This window comes from Leuresthes tenuis, unplaced genomic scaffold, assembly GCF_036924035.1.
Source record: "Leuresthes tenuis unplaced genomic scaffold, fLeuTen1.0.hap1 SCAF_7, whole genome shotgun sequence".
In the NCBI taxonomy this organism is placed as follows: domain Eukaryota; kingdom Metazoa; phylum Chordata; class Actinopteri; order Atheriniformes; family Atherinopsidae; genus Leuresthes; species Leuresthes tenuis.
This window is the reverse complement of record NW_027325361.1, coordinates 18,790,353-18,810,999: the sequence shown is the minus strand read 5'-3', so window position 1 is coordinate 18,810,999 and position 20,647 is coordinate 18,790,353. Positions and strand designations below refer to the sequence as shown.

The following is a 20,647-nucleotide window of genomic DNA, read 5'->3' as shown; positions in this document are numbered from 1 at the left end:
AAAACAAAAGTATTTTGTGCTGCAGATATCCACATTTAACCAGAAGTGGATATCCCCAGTGTGTATCAGAGAGTGAAACTTTGATTTGCATCAGTGCTCTGTGGGATGAAGACGACACCTCCTGATGCTACGGAAGGGTGCTCTATTTCACCTCGTATTACAGGCAGCAAACCAACTCAAACAAACTGAGGATGAGCAAGCAATCGTGGAAAAATTATTCCAACACTTCCATAGGAAGAACAACATTAAAGATTTGTGAAATACAAGAATTGGAAACTGTGTATGAGCAACAGAATTTTGACTAATCAGATTTTAAATCAGGTTTAAAGTTAACCAATGGATTCCCTTGTCTTAGTATTATAATCAACCAGCTCTCACAGTAGATTCGCAGATTTGTAGATTTTAATACAAATAATCACAAATGATCACAGAAAGTCTGTAATCTCAGGCTGGGGAGAAAACTAAGTGATGACTCTTGTGAGTCCTCTTGTGGTTGGTTATGGTATTGAACTGTATCTGTTTTCACTGCTGGCGGATAATTTGGGTCCTGGCTGCAGCCTACCGTCTTTCTGCTCTATTACCTGGGCTTTTTATGTCATCTTGGCTTAAACTTGTGTTTCGTCTGCTCCTGAAAACACTCACACTTCATCCATACATGACTTATTTCTGCACTCGTGACGTGAACCTTCGACTGGAGCTCTAGTTTGGTTTACCACACATGTTCAACATTTGCTGTGAACCTGTTTCAAAATCCCTTGCCTTAAAAAATGGTTATGCAAAAAAAAACAGCTACATGTGCAGAGTCTGTGTCAGAGCCTGGGAAACTGCATAATCAGACCTTGTGAATTCAAAGCATTTTGGAAGAAAGCATATGCAAGAAACACAAAGTAACAGTTTCATGATAGTTTTGAAAATACAAAGATTTCTCAGACACAGCACATTTTCCTTCTGAAATGGAAAGGGTAACCACTGAAATTGAATAGATTTTTTATTTCCATGGCCTTTACGATCCTTTTAATTTTTAGTTAGGCTCCATTACCAGAGTCAGATTTACAAAGTTAACAGCTCCCATCTACTTGAATGCTCTTGCAAAGGCTTATGTCACAACTCGGTCCCTCCGTTGGTCCCAGGATTGTCGTCTAGCAGCTCCTACACCACGCCTAAGACAATCCAAACTCTTTTCATGTGTCGTCCCACGATGGTGGAATGACCTACCGAGCGCTACCAGAACAGGGGCGTCCCTGTCTATCTTCAAGAAGCTCTTGAAAACCCAGCTCTTCAGAGAGCATCTCCTATCCTAGCACTTATCTTGCACTTCCCTACCCCCTCTATCTCTGCACTTTATCTTTCTGCACTTCTTTCTATCCCTACACCCTATCTCTACTCTGTCACCTCTGACATAGTCAGACTAGTGGGTTCCTTCTATGTAGTTTATTGTTAGCTTTATATAGCTTGTTAAATCTTCATTTGTAAGTCGCTTTGGACAAAAGCGTCTGCTAAATACATAAACATAAACAAAGTAATCAGACGATGTTGACCTTTGATTTGGTTTGTTCAGAAACCAATGAGGGTAAACCACTATTTTAACCAACTCATTTTTATTCTTAAAATCTGATCAATCCTGGGATAAAAAAAAATGACAAACATTTTTCTACAAGGTTAAAAAAGTTACTCTATGAGACAGCCGTGACGGTTAATAGAGAATATGCACAAAAATACCTTTAATCAAGAGAAAATGTCCGATGAGAAGTGTAAATCTAGTGAAACGTGCTAACGACATTTACAAGAGCGGGAAGCTGGCTCCAGCACAGGGAAAATATGAAAACCTCAGCATTCAGAAAAAAGGCTGTGATATTTCCGTATGATCAGCTGAGAGTGATCAGGAGGGGATGGCGTCACCGGGAGTCGAGGGGGTCCCAGACACAAGCCTGACACGTCCATCATCAGCTGCTTGTTCACTCCCACGTCAAAGCCTGTCGATGACAGAGAGGTAGCTTCAGTGTGGACTGATGCATTTCCAGAGGGTTTAGATTTTGATGGAAAACATCACGAGGCAGCTGTCACTCACCGAGTTTTATGGCATAGCACAAAAGATCCTGCATCTTGAACTGTACATAGAAGTCATAAAAAGATATAAACAAAACTGAGATTAAAAAAAAACAAAACAACAACAAACAGCAGAGAGACCGGCAGTACCTGTATTGTCCTGGCTTGGACAAGGTCCCCCTTCTCAAATGCTGACATGAGCTGGTTGACATGACACCCTATGTAGTTATATGTGCTGTGGGAAGAGATATTAATTACATGAATAGCTGCATCACACAAAATCAAACAAGCATATAAGCAATATGGTATAAGGCAATAGATAGAAGCTCACTAACCTGCCGACTGCTCCATGGGCTCCCAAAGCCAGAGCTGCTAATATTTGCTGTGGTAAGATTGAACAAGATTTTGATTTCAAGTATGAAAAGTATGGCTATAAACAAGGAACCATGTCGAGAAAATGGAAATATAAGACCAAAGAGCTCTCCAAACAGGTCAGGGACAGAGTTCTAATAACAATATGAGCAGAATATTGACTGACCTCATCCACGCCGTACAGGACTGACCATTCAGGCTGGCTGTAGTGGACACACTGGCTGAAGTCCATGAGGTCACTCCCAGAGAACTTCACACCTCTGAAGGAGGGAATCACCTTCTCGATGCCATCGATCACATCTCTCACTTGCACTGAAGAAAACAAGAAAAATCCCAAATTCACATCGACTAAAGGCGTCTGACACAGCGGGGCCATTATTAGAGATTAGACAGTGTAGCTGTAAATGATGGCAGAAAAGTCAACCATCAGTGGGGCTGACCGTTAACACCAGTGAGTGCTGGAATGTGGTAATAGTAGAAGGGCAGGGTCTGAGCAGCTTCAGCGACTCCCTGCAAGAATGCCCTCAACACATCTAGAAGGGAAAACATGTGGTATGAAATTTTCGCAGAGCTTCAGACATCAGCTTCAGAATGAAATGCAAGTGTGGGTGCGAGGCTTCGATGCCCTCTCATTTGAGAGTGTGCAAATAAAGGCTTTTCCAGAAGCTCTGACACACCTGCAGTTTTGGGCTTGAAGAAAAATGGGGCAATGACTGCTATCCCATCAGCCCCGATCTCTGCTGCGTGACGTGCCTGTAGGGAAGATAAACACAGAGTGGAAGAGCAATAAAAAGTAAAGGGATTTGAAGCCCCTGCTGTAGGGATCCACAATCTAATGATTCGAATTACTGTACGAATATCGCATGCATTCATTATTAATCTTCAGCCCTGTCCCCTGTGCGCAGAGATGCCTATGGATCCTCTAAATCTTTTGATAACATTGTGACCTGTACAGTGTACGGTCAGTCGCTGCAATTCTGCTTTGAGCAACATTAAAGGGAGTGCAAAGTTGATCTCCAACGTGAAAAAGTTTTCTTTTTTTAATGAGTTTCAATATTAAAACAAATCTTTATTACCAATAAAGTGACTAATAAAACCCATTATATATTGACATAAATGAATGGATTGTCCATTTGTATTTGTAAGTATTATAATTTATTTTCTCTAAGAAATTAGCCAAAAAAGGGGGGTCGGATTAAAAAAGGGATCAGACTTAAACAGACTTGATGAGCTAACATTCTTCATAAAATGTCTTGCTTTCACCATCTGATATGTTTTCTATGTTCAAAGGTGACTAAAATACTGGCTGGTGAGATTTGCAAACCATTGCATTCTTTTAACAATTTACATTTCACACACCGTCTTGTTCAGAGCTGGTGTTGTAAATTACTGCTGTTGCGTGTACAATATGTACATGCATGTATATTATTGTGTGGTAAGTGCTGCCTGTCTGTGCCTGAACACTGTCGTAAAAGAGATTCTTGAATGTCAAGCTAAACAGGTACAGATAGAGTTGTGTGAATATTAAAAAACTTCAAATGGGACTAAACCATGCAGAAGTTTCTAAAGATTGATTCTAATCCCAACTAGGGCTGTAGCGATACACTAATCTCACGATACGATACAATATGATACGATACACGGCATTCAGCCAACGATTCGATACAATTTTATACGATTCGATTCAATATGATTTAAGATACATCATTTTCTGAAAGATTTTAAAGGGACAGTGTGATTTGACATGAATTGTCGCTGATTGGACTGGTGGTCCGTCCTTTGAACTGGAAGGACAACACCACCAGACAAATGGAAACAAACAAACATGTCACAAACGTGTCTTCAGCGTACGCGGAATCATGTTTATGCTGTGAATATTACATCATCAACCTGCTTGTTTTACTTGCTAAATACCATATACACAAATCCAAATTCTCTAATCACAAACCATCTTTTTTAATTTTTGAGAAGGAGCTCAAACAATACATTACAACAATCCCACACTCTATAAACAGCAAAACCACTGAGCTATGCACTTTATATAACATTTTTATGAACTAATTTATCACTGTTTTGTATAATGTGACCCCCCTGGCATTGTTTTGTATTATGTTAACGTTCTGTGTTTTCACTAATTGTAACGTCTGACTTTTCAATAAAGTTTGCTTAAATTGATTTATTTTTATTTTTTTAAATCGATACTCATGGCTGAAAAATGTATACTTTATTGGGAAACAAAAAATCGATATATATTGCGGTATCGATAAAATCGCTCAGCCCTAATCCCGACTGGCCTAAAATTTAAGCCTGAAACGTGTCTGGGGGGTCGTCTATCTGGTCACACTCTTATGTCAGCAGCCAATTTTAAATCTTTATGAGACACTCCTAATGAGGGCACATTCTGTTTCACTTCAGTAAAGCAGACAACTCACCAGATCTTGGGAATCTTTGAGATTAATGCAACCAACATGCACAATCACCTTATCCAACCTGGGGAAACATGTATCAAAATGAGCTTCATAGCTGTAATTTGTTAACATGTTTACCTCCTGCTCCACTGTCAATGTGTAAAAAAAAAAATAAAATCTCTAGACTTACTTGTCCCTAGCTTCTAGACACCATGCCTCTGCCAGGACCTTCCTCTCCTCAACAGTAAGAGACATGCTCTCCCCTGTGGTGCCATTCACTGTGAGCAGGTGGAGTTTAGTAATATTTAAGTAACATGGTTCACATTGTAAAAGTATTTCAAAGGTAAAGAGCAGAATTCCACTTTCCCTGGAAAAAAAAACAAAAAAAAAAACAGCTACCTTTCAATAATAAAGCAAAATGATTTCTGTTTATCCAAAAGGAACAAAGTGTAAATTTCAAGCTGATTGAACCCCACAATTACACCGCCATCCCAAAAACTAGAAACCTAAGGAAAAGATGTGAAAAGGGGCTTCACATAAGCTAATAGCTCGAAACGGAAAAAGTCTGAAAAGTCAACATTCACTTACATAACTGATTTATGAATCACAGGAATCCATGGAAAAGAGGAAGAACAAAGGAAGGAAACTGCAGCGCTTACATGTTCTTTTTACAAACAGCTTTTCTCTGATTCAGCTGTTGCTGCAGAACTGAGCAAGCAAGCGTAGCAGTTTGGGCCAAGACAGCACATTCCTATGTCACCAGCAAGGTCAGATAAAGCTGTGCTAACTACATAAAAGTATAAGAAGGGAAATATAAAGCACTCAGCTTTCTTCCTGGATCCTGGATTCTGTAGTATGATGTTGCTTTTACACAAGGCTACTCCTGTTTAACTCAGACATGAAATTGTGTCATTTTGTCACCCGAGTCTCAGTTCTCTGGAAAACTGAAACTGTTTTTCTTTAAGAATCTGCCCATGCTTAGCAACATCCATCATTCCTTCAACTTTTTTTTTTTTTTTACCTTTCCCCAAGAGATGTACAGCTTGTTTTTCTTCTTTTATCTTCACTTCACCAACGTGAATTATTTTGTGTTGCTTCATTACATAAAACCCGACATCAATGATTTAGATGGAAGACTGTCTTGCAACAAAAAAGGTAAAATGCCCAGGGCGAGGGAAGGAACTATATGACGGTATCTTACCATAGCAACCCACTGACTCATACGGACTCTGTCAAAATCTCACTCAACTAGAAAAAAGGCTGGGAAAAAGAGGAACCGGGAACCACATACATGTGAACAATGCTTGTTGGCTGTATCTTTTCAATAAAGATACTGCATTCAGCTCAGCTGTCAGGATATCTGAAGCCGATTACAAATGATTACGCAAATTATACATTACCGCTATTACTTTTTCATGACTTTGTAACAAACTGAACAATTTAAGGGTTTGAAATTGACAGTGTCAGGTAGGACATAGTGTATGTATGCTCCTATCTCTGGGGAGTAGCTTGGCTGGCCACATACTAGTATGCAGATAGGTGAATTAATCTGGAAAGTTATAAGAGCTATTTGTTTCTTAAAGTTCAGTCAAATTTGAAGGCGAACGCAGCAATATTAGTATTGATTAAGGAGGAATTCCACTAGTAAACTTACCAAATATGTTCTTTACACCTTGCTTCTTGGTCAGGTAGTCAATATAAGGTCCAATCTGTGATAAGTTGACTTCACTGTTTTGGGGGAAAATGTAATCAAAAGAACACCAAACACATGATCTACAGGACTCCACAATGGCATCTACACACTCACTCCTCAAAGGGGAACTGATATGCTCACTTATAATCGTATAAATTCGTGCTGGAGAATACAGACAGACAAAAAAAACCAAGATATTTTTTCTTTAAGGTCCTTACCCTTCTTGGGTGAATGGAGTGAAGGTGGCTGCAACAAGTCCTGTCAGGTTTCTGTCGGCAGCAGTAGCCATGGTTGACATCATTACCTAACAGAAAAACAAAAATCCCAAACCTAATCATCGAAGAATGAGAAAGACAAATATATGTTACAGCTCGTCCACAACGTGGAACAGATTCAAAATCCACTTATTAAGCGTAAGATGTATCTGAAAATGAACAAAATGTCCAAGCATACCTTTGAGACTATATTTCCCTCTTTGCGTTGTGAACTCTGGTTTTAATTTATTTTATTCTTTTTGTTAGAGGATGTTACTGGTTCTAACCTATCCCATGTATCCCAAATACAGCAATCTCAGCATTCGACCAAGATTTGTTCATGTGACCGTCAACTTAGCAAATCGAAAATCAAGTGACACCGCAAAGCTCTACGGGAAATGTAGTTATCAACAGAAATCCTCCTGAAAACCAACCAACTCAAAGGGGTGTTCACCATATTTAGAGTACACTGTTTGTCTTCCAACGCGTACAATGTGCTGTCAGTAGTTTTTACAGGACTATATATCAATACCTTTCCACTTAGAAAACACCAATGTTGCCTTCAATTTCTGTCAGTATATTCAGAAATTCTAGGGCCATTTTACAGTATTCTGTTAGAATGATACTTGCCATACATTTATATTGATAATAATAACAATAGCATTTAAATGCGCGATACAGTGGGCGCAGGGCATATACGTTGTATAAACACTGCGACTGTGATGAAAGTTTTCATTCACATTGTTAGAATGACAGCATTTCAGTGAGCTCGACGGGTGAACACTAACTTCACCGAGCGGCTTTGAAAGGCAACAGAAAAAAATCGTGTGACGGAGGGGGAAACGTTGCGTATTTAGTTCCTAAACGTAGACTTTAAGGTTATTCGGTAATTCTTTAGTTTATCTCGGAAACCTTTGTTTAAAGCCGGATGTGAAACTACACGAACAATTGATTATACAGTTATCTATGTATAGGTGTTTATCATACATAACAGGAGGATTAGGGCGTGCCGAGGGTAAAATGCTGCCTGAGAAGCTAAACTCAGGGAAATACGCCCAAAAATCAGGAAGCGGATGTTGTTGACGTTTTCGCCGAACTGGTATCCGGTTAATAAGACACCTAGCTTCGGGTGAAAACAGCAACATATGGCGACTTTTCCTGTTTTATAAGCCAAAGGACAAAAACGGTAGTCTGGTCAGGTCCGCTGGTCAACAATGGAGACAATTGTTTTCGATTTGTTTTGTAGTCCAGGTCTAGCAGTTGTCACTAGCCCGGCTAGTTAGCATAGTTGGCTAATTAAACCCTGACAACTGCTCGGCTTTTCGGCCAACTAGCTGACGAAAGAGATCTGTCAGGAGGAAATAATTAACTTGTTTCTAAAAAGGGGGACAACGGGAGCTGATATGAATAAGGGCTTTCAGGTGTTTGTAGTTTGATTTAAAAAAAATGTACTGTTTCCTGTATCGTGTAAGTAAAGTTGGAATATTATAGAGAATAATAAGCCATGGACTCTTAACGATGCATGACAGCTTTAATAGTGTGTCATAAGCGTGACCGTTGGCCTTTATAAATTAAATAAAGCAAGAGGTTTTCCTTGCTGGCTGATCCGTGAAGACGATATCTGAAAAAACAGAGTTGTGATTTACATATTTCTGTTCAGTTGAATAAGCGGCCTCCCTTGAGTGCAGTCAGTGTAACTTTACTAATTTGCATGCCAACGTGTCGCATGGGTTCAGGCGACAGCCAGGAAAGATAAACAGTAGTGACACACCGATTTGCTCACAGTACGTGGAACAGTTTGTACTGCAAATATTATCTGGTTGGTCTCTGTCAGATGGAAGATATCCGGTTACTTGAAGTAAGAGCATTCCTTCAAACCCTCTGCACTTTCTGCATTTTGGGCACACAGCTAAAGAGTTTAGTTCCTCTTTGACAATCTCTCCCGTTTCGGCGGAACACAAATCGAGTGTTGAGCAACAAGCTATAGATGTCATGCTTCATCGTCAAAGCCAGAGAAGTGTTTGAACATGATCTCAGATGTATAGACTGAAGTCTTAATGTAATGATTGGCTGTTTTGCTTGTGTGAGAGGTTTGGTTAGAGCAGTGGTAATGACTAAATATTTATCCAGAGACTGGCTGGAAGCTGAATTGTAGGTATAAGTGAAATGCTGCCATCCTCCCCACAAACCACAATGCCACCTGTCTTGTTCTTACTAATGCTTTTTGGAGCATCATGCAGCCATGGACAGGCCATGTCACGGGAGGAGAAGCTCAAGTTGAGGTGAGTTAAAGAATGCTTGAAAAGCTTTTTGACCCAGGAAATATATTGGCATATATGCTTATATGTATCCGTGTTGTGCTGTCATTAAAGGAACCAGGTGGTTGAGATGTTTGACCATGCATATCAGAATTACATGGTGAGTTTTTCATCCGTACGACACCATTTGACAGGTTTACAGTGCTAGTTTGTTGGGATTTCTATTGGTTTCGGTAAATTTGAGCTTCTTATCTCTACTCACATTATTTGTGAGGAGCATAGTGACAAGTATAAGATGCTTTTCGTGTTTATAGTCAATTACTATGTAGTTACTGGAGAAGTTTTTTTAAATTTCAGTTTTTATATTACCCAACTTCCTTATAGGTTTTGTATGTTGTTTTAAGATCACTGTGTTTAATCAGATTGAGGCACTGTATTATGGAATGGACAAAACTAGGAAGCAGAGTGAGTCAAGAGTGTGTTTGTCTGCATCGCAGGACCATGCATACCCAGCGGATGAGCTGATGCCTCTAACGTGCAGAGGACGAGTACGTGGGCTTGAACCCAGTCGAGGAGATGTAGATGATGCACTTGGCAAGTAAGTAGCGTGCTCATGGAAATCTTTAAAACATTGTCACACGGACCCTAACTGTTCAAGAGCAGAATAGTACATCTAATTTATGTTAATAATAATAATAATCGCTGAAGAACCATAATTGTTTTTACATACATCCTTTTCCTTGACTTGCGTTGTAGTTATCAACTTGTAGTTGGGGTAATCAGCTGCCCTTTTGTCCGTTCCTATCTCTGCCAGGTTCTCTCTGACCCTCATAGACACGCTGGATACTTTGGTGGTGAGTTTTGTTTTCTTTGTACTTGATATTCAGTTTTCTAACAATGATTTTTTTAAAACAGCCTATGTCATACACATCCTGTATAACTAATTGAGCAAATAAACGTAGCATGATAATGACATTTGATACTGTTAAATGTAAAGAGAAACGTCCCAAAAAAAGGTGAATAAGGGTCTATATGAAGTGAGAGAACGAGTATAATAGAGCCTGCTCTGTGCTGTTTGTGCCTGCCAGCTTTTGAATAAGACAACAGAGTTTGAGGCTGCAGTGAGGAGAGTCCTGTCAGATGTGCGGCTGGACAACGACATCGTAGTGTCGGTCTTTGAAACCAACATTCGAGTCCTTGGGTGAGTTTGGACTGGACTGTCATCTTCCAGTTACTATTAGGAATAGAACTGCTCAAACGCTGTCGCTTACATATTTGTAATTACAACTTTTTACTGAGGAATGAGCAGAAGACAGAAGAAGTCGTGGGATTATGATGTACTTAATTGTGTCTGTGGGCGTGTGCATGTATTCAGAGGTCTTTTGGGGGGTCACTCTATGGCTGTGATGCTGAAGGAGGGAGAGCAGCACATGCAGTGGTACCAGGACGAACTCCTTCATATGGCCAAAGACATTGGACTCCGCCTGCTGCCGGCCTTCAACACCAGCAGCGGCCTGCCTTATCCCAGGGTGAGACAGCTTCTTCAGCAAAGAATTTTTCTATTCTCCCAATTTTATGTTTTGGCTCTTTGACTTTAAAGCGCATGAAACTGTCGATACGATCATAGGGATTACAACAGCTCCCACAGCGGTTGTAGCAGTTTGGTTTGAAGAATCAGGCAAAACAAAGGCCATAAGTGAAAAGTGCACTTGAATCATATGCGTCTGAAAGGGGAAGTATTTTCAGCACGACAAATTGTTATCTGCAGTTTCTCTGAGAACTCTCAGATCACGAGCAGATGCTTAGATTTTCCGCTTCGCCGCTCTGCTCGCAGCTGTCACAGCTTTTACATGCAGGCGTTTTCACGGCAGACTCGTTTCCATGCTGAATCACTTGAATTCAAATGTGACTTTCCAAACAGAAGTTTAATGCTTATCTCTTTTTTTTCTTTTCTTTTTTTCTCCGGCTAAAAAGGTGAACCTGAAATATGGCGTCAGGGGTCCTGAGACTCGAACGGGCACAGAAACGGACACCTGTACGGCATGTGCCGGGACCATCATCCTGGAGTTTGCTGCCTTAAGTCGCTTCACCGGGGACCCTGTGTTTGAGGTATCCTGTATTTTGTATCATGCTGTGATTGAATGAACAGCCATGCGCACCGTAGCCAACCGTAGGAGGATGATTTCATCTTCGGCTCATTATTTGTAAGACGAACAGCTTTAATTCACAAAACTGGAAATACTTTTAAGCTTTCCCGTGTGTGTTTCCTATGTTAACACATTGAGGCATTTTCCAACCGCCAACTTCGAAGAGCTGTGAAATAGTTCGAAAGCCTTACCAGTCACACCCAACAAAACAACTCACTCAGGTTTCTCTCATGTTTTCCAGGATCAGGTTACAGATACTTGGTGAATACTGTATCTTCCATTATCTCCTGAGCTCACTGAGATGTGATACCACTTTCCCCTGTGTGCACTTTTCCTTCCTTTGTAGTTCTTATAAGGGTGCAGCACACCAATAAATGTGATGACAGGTTAAACACGACATTATTTACAGGTCCAGAGCAACATTCAGGTCTTATGTGTGAACACAGATGGAAAGGCTACACCTATCAGCCAGTCCCAGACTTAAGTATCCCGTGACCTCATTGGGAGTTGCGGCTCATTCGAAACCTTTAGCACAGATCTGATCAACACGCAAGATTATGATTCAGTATTTCCTTTACGTATTTTTCATTTGAGATGCAATGTCATGGAAAAAAAAAAGATCCAGCCATTTACTAGAAATGAGTTTAAATAGGGATTAGACACCTACTTTATATGTGGAATTTTTACGTATCAAACCTAATGATAAGGCCACCCCTGCATGTATCTACTCATGCATTCTTAATAGAATCCATCGCAGCAGGGATAACATGGGGCTTAACTGGGCGCACATCGCACATCACATTACCTTTTGTTGATGGTTTCATAGCAGCTGTGAAACTGTTGATGTCTGTCTTGATGGGCATCAGCTTTAGACAGAATTTGTTTTCTCAGAATCGTTTTGATTTTCAGCCGACTCGCTCGTTGAGGTTGACCCTCCATGACCAGCCTTTCTTTTTGTGCCCTGATAGCCACTGATCTATTTGACAGTTTCCACTGACATATATAATGGACTTCTGGTTATAATTCCCCACATGGCGTCGCAGTGGAGCCTGTGGGAAAGAAGGTTGTGGGACTGAACCTGCTGGTTTGGTGGGGCCTTTCTGTGTGGAGTTTGCACGTCCTCCCTGTCCCTGAGCGGGTTTTTTTTTTTTTGTAAGCTCCTTTTCCCTCCCACACCCCAAAGACTTACATGTTAGATTAACAGGTGATTCTTCACCGGCCGTAGGCGTGAGTAGGACTGTGCATTATTGCCTGCATTGCTCTGTTAGTCCTGTGTTGAGCTTCGTCATGTCGCAAGTCCCCTGGCTTTGTTTTTATTAAAGTTAAACTGATAATTGAATTAATATCTTTGTTCATCAGTAATGACCTTGTTTGGCCTATCTGCAGTACCCTGTGTCATATTAGATGTCTCTCTATTTTATATTACACCTGTCAGGGACTCCGTACATTAAGTGCAATTAGTTTTTTACTGCTGCTTGGTCACATAAACTATCTTGATTTCTAACACGACACCTAACACAATCACATAAGCCATAGAAATAGTCAGACAATTACATAAGCCTGTGGCATAGAAGATAGTAAAGAGAGGGCAGCGGCACAAAGATGTTAACCAGGGTGTTTTGCACATTTTTCTGCTTTTGAAATGATTAGTTGTGGCCGTGTTATTTTCCTCTTTTTAAATGCAGATTAAATGCACAGCAAACTTTTTCACTTGCTATAGTAGTAAAAGCAAAGGTGTTACTAATGGCGATGGTGTCATTTCAATTTACGGTGACACAGCATCCACTTCACAGCACCCTGGCACTAAAACAGCTAAATGGAATTCAGCCGGCCTTCATTAATCCCTGTTTGAACCTGTGGTTTTCCTGTTGTAACCTACCAAACTGTGCTCTGTGGGGGAAAAATGCCCACTTATAGTGAAATAATGACGTTTAGATAAGGGCATATTGTGTGCTTTTTAATCAACCCTCCTCATGTGTTAAAAACGGGTTTACTTTTTTTCTTGAGCCCGGTGGTTAGATTCCCAGAAGTGTTAAACTGCTGAACAAGCGCAGAGTCAATCACTGTAATCATTTAAAGAGTGGACAGCTACTGCAGGCTGATTTTAAAAAAGAAATCAATAATAACGCATCCCTCTTCGCATACAGGACCATGCCCGAAGAGCCCTGGACTTTTTGTGGGAGAAGAGGCAGAGAAACAGCAATCTGGTGGGAACCACCATCAACATCCACTCGGGAGAGTGGGTTCGAAGAGGTGAGGGGAACGTGGGTGGGACCGAGTGACGGTATGATGCAGGAGGGAAGAGGCCCTTTCAGCTTGTTGGTAGCTGCTTACCAGCACAAAATAGACGTCTTAACATGCTGCTCTTCTTCTGTAGTGTTTCACAAATGCTTAGACAGAGGTGGCGCAGTTTACAGCCCGTTTCGCCTCCGTTACAACCTCCCTTGCCAACTCAGAGGCACATCAGCGAAAGATCAACTGCCAAGCTGCCTCTGCTTTTTCACGCAATGCTCACATGATATCTGTGCGCAACAAAGGCGTACCAGTTCAGGCTCGAAAGGCCTCAAGATGAACAGGATAGATGTAGCGAAATGGAAATGGAAATGTTAGAAAGGTTAGAAGTGCGTGAGCACAGCTGGGGGTGACCACATACTTGTCTTCTGGGTTCTGATGTTTAATTAGGTGATGGATTATTTTCGTTTGTTTGTTTCCAGACAGTGGAGTTGGGGCTGGAATTGACTCGTACTATGAATACCTGCTAAAGGCCTACATCCTCCTGGGAGATGACTTGTTTCTGCAGCGGTTCAATATTGTGAGGACAAGCTCACACACAGCCTGTTGCTCAGAGTAATTCGATGTCTCTCTGCCTGCATAACAACATTTCTCCCAACCACACCTGTCACTTACTGAGGCAATTTAAATGTTTTGGAGAATGAGTTCTCTTTGGGATTGATAAGGTACATTTGAATTGAATTTCTTATCATGAGAAATGATATAATGTTTTTTTTATTTGAGATGAAACTTCTTGATTTTTCCCTGTTCATTTCTTCATGAATAATGCATTGGTTATTGATTGCAACCTTTTTCGCAATATTTGATAAAGTACAGAAACACTCTTAGGGCTTGAAGTCAAATTTTCAGAGGCAATAAGTCCTCTGGCTTATTAAAAACAAATTAATTTATAACATCCAACACCACATATCGAAAATGTGTCCATTTTATTCTGTTTACCGTAGGGCATTATATCCTCAGTATATCCACTTTGTGTGTCCTATTTAGCACTATGCATCTATTATGAAGTACATCAGCCAACCCCCTCTGCTGCTGGATGTCCACATCCACAAACCTCTGCTTCCTGCTCGCACCTGGATGGACTCCCTGCTGGCCTTCTTCCCTGGTCTGCAGGTCAGATTCGATCCTGTGATCAGAAGAATTGAATGCTTTGATGGAGTCTTGCCATTTCAATACCTTGTTACGTCTTCCGTGTGTCCCAGGTGTTGAAGGGAGATATTCGTCCCGCGATTGAAACTCACGAGATGTTGTACCAAGTTACCAAAAAACACAACTTCCTCCCAGAGGTAACGTCTCAGACCTGATCCTGTCGTTTGAAAATGGAATCAAATAAACCTTTGCCACACTCGGGATAGGTGTGACGACCCCTTTGTCCTTCTCTCTCTGTCCCCAGGCCTTCACTACTGATTTCAGGGTACACTGGGCTCAACATCCTCTGAGACCTGAGTTTGCAGAGAGCACCTATTTCCTTTATAAGGTAATTTATCAGTGTCCACATAGTGCATATGTTCTCAATTCTGCCCTGAGGCAAATGTCCACTATCATGCATCATTTTTTGAAGTTTAACTTGCTGTGTCGTCTTACGTTTCTGATGTCTTATTTCTGCAGGAATTAAGCAGCATGCAAAATACCAACTCCTGCTAATAACGATCTGATCTTGTGTCCAAAGAAACATACCGTGATAATCACTGGTGTCATTTTGGAAGTTGGCTCCACTGGAGCGTTCTTCACCGTTGATGTGGTGTTGATCTCACCACTGCCCTCTCACCCTCCCAGGCCACAGGAGACCCTTACTACCTGGAGGCAGGCCGCACCATCATGGACAACCTCAATCGCTTCGCTCGTGTCCCCTGTGGCTTCGCTGCAATGAAGGACGTGCGCACAGGGAGCCACGAGGACCGGTCAGCATAAACAGACATTTAGAGAAGCGTTTCATTTGTCCTTGATGTTTAAAGAGTCATGACCAGTACTTATTTTCTAAGAACTATATCGATATTTCAGAGTAAAATAAGATGGAAATTTGTTATCGGTCTTTATTTTTGCAAGGATCCTTCAAATTTGCCTGTGGCGATGCTTTGTTATGTGTAAAGGTGACATAAAAAAGGAAAAGGTGACAAATTCATTTGATATCAAAAGTATATGACTTTTTTTGGGTGGAAAAATGTTACATTCTCTTATAGCACCTTTTGTCCACAGGATCTGTTTCAGTTACTCTGCAACTAATCGTTTGAAATCGAGTTGATTTTATCAAAGACTTAAAAAATGAAGTAAATAGAATGACATTTTGCTCCATGTTCTGCTTTGTTTCCAGAATGGACTCTTTCTTCCTTGCTGAGATGTTTAAGTATCTCTTCCTGCTGTTTGCTGAGGCCGAGGACCTTCCGTTTGACGTGGAGGACTACGTCTTCACCACCGAGGCCCACCTGCTGCCTCTGTCTCTCTCCACGGCCCCTCACTCCTCATCCATTCCTTCAAACAGAACAGTAATTGATGGGATTCCACGCTAATTCAAATCTTACAGGTGATTGACGCATTCATGCTTTTCACGTGGTGACACCACCTTGTCATTTCCTTACATTTCAGTCAGAGGAGGAGCTGGACGACTCTAACTTTGACTGGACCTGCCCGAACACTCGCCTCCTGTTTCCTGACCCCGCCTTCCCTCGTAACCTAAGAGAACCAATCCGGAGTGCCGTCGACAAGAGCTGCCCACGTCCTGCTCCTTTCAGGTATCTACATATACAGATTACCAGATTTTGAACCGGAACATTTCTGCTTTCTATTAACCCAGCTAAGTTTTAAATGTGCTATACAGGGGCAAGGCATTTATCCTTTACCTTTTACCTCCTCTCAGGGAGCCTGGTATGGGCCGTCCTCCCCTGAGAGCTCAAGACTTCATGGCAAACAACCCTGAACATCTGGAGCTGCTGAGGAGAATGGGAGTTAGTCTCATCCACCTGAAGGATGGCAGGGTGCAGCTGGTCCAGCATGCTACACAGGTTAGCACAGCAGAAAGCACACACACAGCCAAGTGGTGGGCTGTCATAAATACAAAAACAAAACTAAACATGCACGGCTGAGATTCTATTTCTATTGGCAGTGTGCGCCTTTTGGTAAATTCGCAGAAACGTTTTTTTTTTTTTGTCCCACATCTATGTTATTTCTGGTATCTTTCCACCACTCCGTTTAAGAGGCTCTCTCCTCTCCCACTCTGTCGCACCTCCATCCAGGCGGTGAGCGCGGTAGCAGCGGAGGACGGCGTGCGTTTCATGCAGGAGATGATGGAGCTGTCCAGCCAGCAGCAGAAAGAGCAGTTGCCTCCCAGAGCCATTCAGATTGTCTCACATCCATTCTTTGGCAGGGTAGTGCTGACCGCAGGCCCAGCACAGTTTGGCACAGACCTTTCCAAAAGTTCCACAGGGGTGAGTTTGAGTTTTTTTTTTTCTTCTTCTAGCTTTGCCAAGGACATAAATGAGCACTTTAATTTCCTCCTGTTTTGTTTTCCTAAGAGCACGACTCATTTTTTTTCCATGTATTTTTGAGTCTCCAGGAACATTTTCTACATTCAGAATGTGCTTGGTTTCAGCACCAGATCTGAACACGTCGGATCGGATATCCGTGCTGTGGGACGTGAAACTTTTGTGTCCCTTCATTCTTGCCTGATTTTGCCCTTTTCCCCCTGGTGCAGGTACGAGGCTTCGTGACTGTGGCGGAACCTTACAGCGGCTGCAGTGAGATCACCAATGCTGAGTACGTCCAGGGCCACATCGCTCTGCTCCAGAGGGGCCAGTGTATGTTTGCAGAGAAGGCCCGACACATTCAGAAGGCTGGCGCCATCGGCGGCATAGTCATCGGTCAGTGTGGACAGCAGACGACACCAGATGGAAGATAGCTACTAAGTGGCTAGATTATTGTGTAATAAGTAGATTAGCTTGAAGACATTTTGTTCAGAATGGTCCTGTACAGTAAATGATGACTGAGTTATTAGACAGAAATTTAATGAGTTGTATGATAATTCTATTTCTAGTAACAGTCGCTCCTTTCTGTTCCATCCAGATGATAATGAGGGCAGCAGCAGCGACACGGCTCCTCTGTTTCAAATGGCCGGAGACGGCCGCAGCACGGATGACATCACCTTACCTCTTCTCTTCCTATTCCACAAGGAGGGCAACATCCTGTTGGAGGCCCTGAAGGAGTACAGAGAGGTGGAGGTGCTGCTTAGTGACAAAGCCAGGGACCGAGGTGCGACATTTTTCCTTCTGTTCTATCCCAACCCACCCCTGATGGCGATCGGAGGTCCTGTCCTCTGTCAGCTTATCTCTGCCCGTGAGATTGATCACATCACTGTGCTCATACGTCTCCACCAACTAAACCTCATTATGTGCTTGGCTTCATAAAATAAAGATAGGATGTAGTGATTCAGGCGTAATTTGAAGCCAGCTGTGGCTCTAATGGGGGATGGTGGGGGTGTATATCCTCATCGATGTTTTTATCCTTATACTTTTCCTATTTTTCCTCTTTTGACAAATCCTTCTACACCCTGTAACCGTACCTTTCTTTCCTCTCTTTTTGTTTTGTCTTTGCCTTTTTTTTTTTGGTCACCTTCTATCCCCTTTGGATGAGCAGCAGCCATTTTCAAAGGTAAACCTCTTCCCGGAGGCCTGATTGAAGGCAGTGAGTATTTTCTTCCTTTCCCTCTTCCCTCTTTGAGTCCTTCCTTTGCCTTCATTTGTGCTTTTGCTTTTATCCTCCATCCTTCTTACTTGGAATGCTTTCTTTTTGATAGCAAGGCTTAGTGTGGTCACAATATTGTGTCATTTGTTACACTCCCTCCCCCAAACCTGAAAAGCTTTATGCATGACTCCTCTTTCAGTCTTGTATCGCAGGGGCAAACGGGCCGTTCTGTAGCCAGGCAGGACAATGCAGCAGGGTCAGACCACACATGTATGGATGTATTCACGTGGTGTTTGGTTTTTGTAAGTAATGTTAAGAGGCCTAACCAGCGGTTGCTAAATCAGCTGCATAACAGCAAAGTAGGAGCTGTTCGGTCCCCCTCTGCTCTGCAGTCATCTTCCTGCATGCTGAAACAGACTTTGCACCGCACATCCTTTTGATTAATGGCCAGATTTCTGTAACCTTTAAATCATCACTACAGCATGGCAGCCAGATAGGCAGTACTTATCTGTTCAAGTTACAGGCTGCTGTTGTCATTGCAGCAGTCCTGGGTGTTTCCCCCTGGTTGTGAAATAAAGAGCACAGACTCATCCCTTAACTCGTCTGCTCTCTGCAGCTACGTCTTTAGAAACCGCTCCAACACTCTTGTCTTTCTTGCCAGATCTGTGTATAATTCACAGTAGAGTTTTCGCCACATCCTTTTTGTCAGTTGACTCTCGGCTTGGTCCTGCGGCTATGTGAGAAAGGCTTCATCCTGTGGGAAACATGACTCACGAACGGCACCATGCTGTTGTAGTTGACAGCCTCTCGATGAGAACCGTTCTATTTTTGACTTGAATGGCTACCAGGAGACGTGTGTATGGTACTGACTGAGGAGGAGGAAGAGAGCGTTGTGTGTGTGTGTGTGTGTGTGCCTTCTACACCTTTTTATATAAAGCGTTAAGTCTCACTCTCCTGTTTCCTTTTCAGGTGTGGACGTGCAAGAAGCCGAGGAGGACTGTCAAACCGAGGCAACGACTCCCACTTCATTTGAACCGATTAGTCAGTCACAAATCAGCACGGTGGAACTAGATGAATCATCGCCTGAGGAAGTTTCCCCACCGCAGAAGGACATCGGTCCTGTAGATGAAGACACTCGTCCAACAGAGGAAGTTGGCTTGGCTAAAGGACAAGTTAGTCTTATTGAGCCTCCGGCTGATTTGGCTCAGCCTGAAGAGGGGAAAGACTCGGAGAAGACAAATGAGCCTGAAGGCGACACGGACTCGGACAGCCAGTCAGTGGATGACCTGCTGGCTGATTGGCGGGAAGATTTGGAGGCGTTCCAGCAGATGGAGAAGGATGAGCTTTGACAGGAGTTGGACACATCTTGCACCGTGACCGTGGTTTTACCCCACCACGGGGAGAGATCTGGAGGGGGTGTATCTTCAAATGTCACCAGCCTCCATTTAATGAGCTCTGAGGGAGCTGACATAGAAGTTTCCTCTCTCGCCCTCTGTGAAAGGTATCATGTGCAAAGGCGGCCCCGTATACTGTATCTCTGGACCACGTGGGAGTTATTCTTGGGTAAACGATGGATGAGACGTCAGGATTATTACCTCACTTTCTCATACGGTTTCTGTCTGTCATAACAACCCTTATCAGATAACTTGGACCAGACTGTCTGTATCCGTGTTGTTATTCTCTCTATGCATTTCTGACTACTTTTGCTCAATCGAATGATGGTCCAATAACTCTTTTTTTTTTTCACTCATTAATCCATCGACCAACCGATTTTACTCAAATGTGATGATAATTTGTGATGATGAATTCATTGTTTGATGGTCCTGAGCCCTGATCGTATGTACGCGTTGATAAGATTTAAGGGCCTCATAAATGCAGGGGACTGTTGACAAAAATGTATTTTTATGGCTTTGTGGTAGATGAACTCAGCACCAAATGTAACCACTCTGGAGGATGTATGAGATCATTTGTAAATATATATATATTTGTCCAGATATGTTGGCTGAAATAATATAGTGCTGTTAGCTCAGGTGCTGGCTTCCACCACAAAACAGCAGCCTATGGATCACATCCGAACAAGACTCAACCTCTCCGTGAAATGGGCTGGATTGTACACCCACAGGCCGCCACGGGAGGGCGCTACGCGATCTGTTTACTATGCTGGAAGGAGCAGAAAATAAGCCAATGAGTTTACAGGATGGGATTCAATAAAGGTCGAGAGGGAAAGTCGGGAAGACTGTTTGAATTATTTGGTGTTCCATGACTGGGAGTTTAATTTGGATATCGCACCTCAAAATAGGACTGAAATACCAGCCAAAAAGAAGGCACGGTAGAGTTACAGTAAGTAAAAAATCTTTAGAGAAAACACTTAAGACTTTGAAATCAGCTCTTTTCTGAAATGCTTTTTTTTTTCTTTCTTTTTTTGGGTGAACACCCACATCAGATCACTTGAGTCAACATGACAGATCTGTGATTGGAAAATTCCCTGCCAGCACCATAGCAT

The 20,647-nt window shown here is 42.2% G+C and overlaps 2 protein-coding genes across 5 annotated transcripts in view; one reads left to right on the top strand and one right to left on the bottom strand.

Annotated features, from left to right (window-relative positions):
- Positions 1 to 20,378, top strand: part of edem3 (ER degradation enhancer, mannosidase alpha-like 3) — a 461,179-nt gene extending 440,801 nt beyond the window's left edge. The window contains exons 1-21 of one of the 4 annotated variants that reach the window (XM_072389714.1): positions 7,838 to 9,055; positions 9,146 to 9,191; positions 9,529 to 9,629; positions 9,846 to 9,885; positions 10,120 to 10,232; positions 10,407 to 10,560; positions 11,006 to 11,140; positions 13,326 to 13,431; positions 13,893 to 13,990; positions 14,458 to 14,583; positions 14,673 to 14,756; positions 14,864 to 14,947; positions 15,247 to 15,371; positions 15,782 to 15,953; positions 16,054 to 16,199; positions 16,325 to 16,469; positions 16,701 to 16,892; positions 17,159 to 17,324; positions 17,527 to 17,712; positions 18,100 to 18,144; positions 19,114 to 20,378. In XM_072389714.1, coding sequence (XP_072245815.1) covers positions 8,940 to 9,055; positions 9,146 to 9,191; positions 9,529 to 9,629; positions 9,846 to 9,885; positions 10,120 to 10,232; positions 10,407 to 10,560; positions 11,006 to 11,140; positions 13,326 to 13,431; positions 13,893 to 13,990; positions 14,458 to 14,583; positions 14,673 to 14,756; positions 14,864 to 14,947; positions 15,247 to 15,371; positions 15,782 to 15,953; positions 16,054 to 16,199; positions 16,325 to 16,469; positions 16,701 to 16,892; positions 17,159 to 17,324; positions 17,527 to 17,712; positions 18,100 to 18,144; positions 19,114 to 19,493 — 2,760 coding nt within the window. In that variant the 5' untranslated portion in view covers positions 7,838 to 8,939 and the 3' untranslated portion in view covers positions 19,494 to 20,378. Of the gene's footprint in view, positions 1 to 7,837; positions 9,056 to 9,143; positions 9,192 to 9,528; positions 9,630 to 9,845; positions 9,886 to 10,119; positions 10,233 to 10,406; positions 10,561 to 11,005; positions 11,141 to 13,325; positions 13,432 to 13,892; positions 13,991 to 14,457; positions 14,584 to 14,672; positions 14,757 to 14,863; positions 14,948 to 15,246; positions 15,372 to 15,781; positions 15,954 to 16,053; positions 16,200 to 16,324; positions 16,470 to 16,700; positions 16,893 to 17,158; positions 17,325 to 17,526; positions 17,713 to 18,096; positions 18,145 to 19,113 lie in introns of those variants that run through there. The other 3 variants (XM_072389713.1, XM_072389716.1, XM_072389715.1) reach the window with 3 other exon arrangements.
- On the bottom strand, positions 1,603 to 7,110 carry npl (N-acetylneuraminate pyruvate lyase (dihydrodipicolinate synthase)). The gene is made up of 12 exons (XM_072389694.1): positions 6,973 to 7,110; positions 6,738 to 6,823; positions 6,481 to 6,554; positions 5,017 to 5,104; positions 4,851 to 4,908; positions 3,096 to 3,171; positions 2,859 to 2,951; positions 2,585 to 2,730; positions 2,382 to 2,428; positions 2,197 to 2,281; positions 2,069 to 2,108; positions 1,603 to 1,973 (listed from the first exon to the last, which is right to left on the bottom strand). Exons 2-12 carry the CDS (start codon positions 6,818 to 6,820, stop codon positions 1,828 to 1,830), a joined length of 936 nt encoding a protein of 311 aa, XP_072245795.1. The 5' UTR covers positions 6,821 to 6,823; positions 6,973 to 7,110; the 3' UTR covers positions 1,603 to 1,827.
- Positions 20,379 to 20,647: the final 269 nt, after the last annotated feature.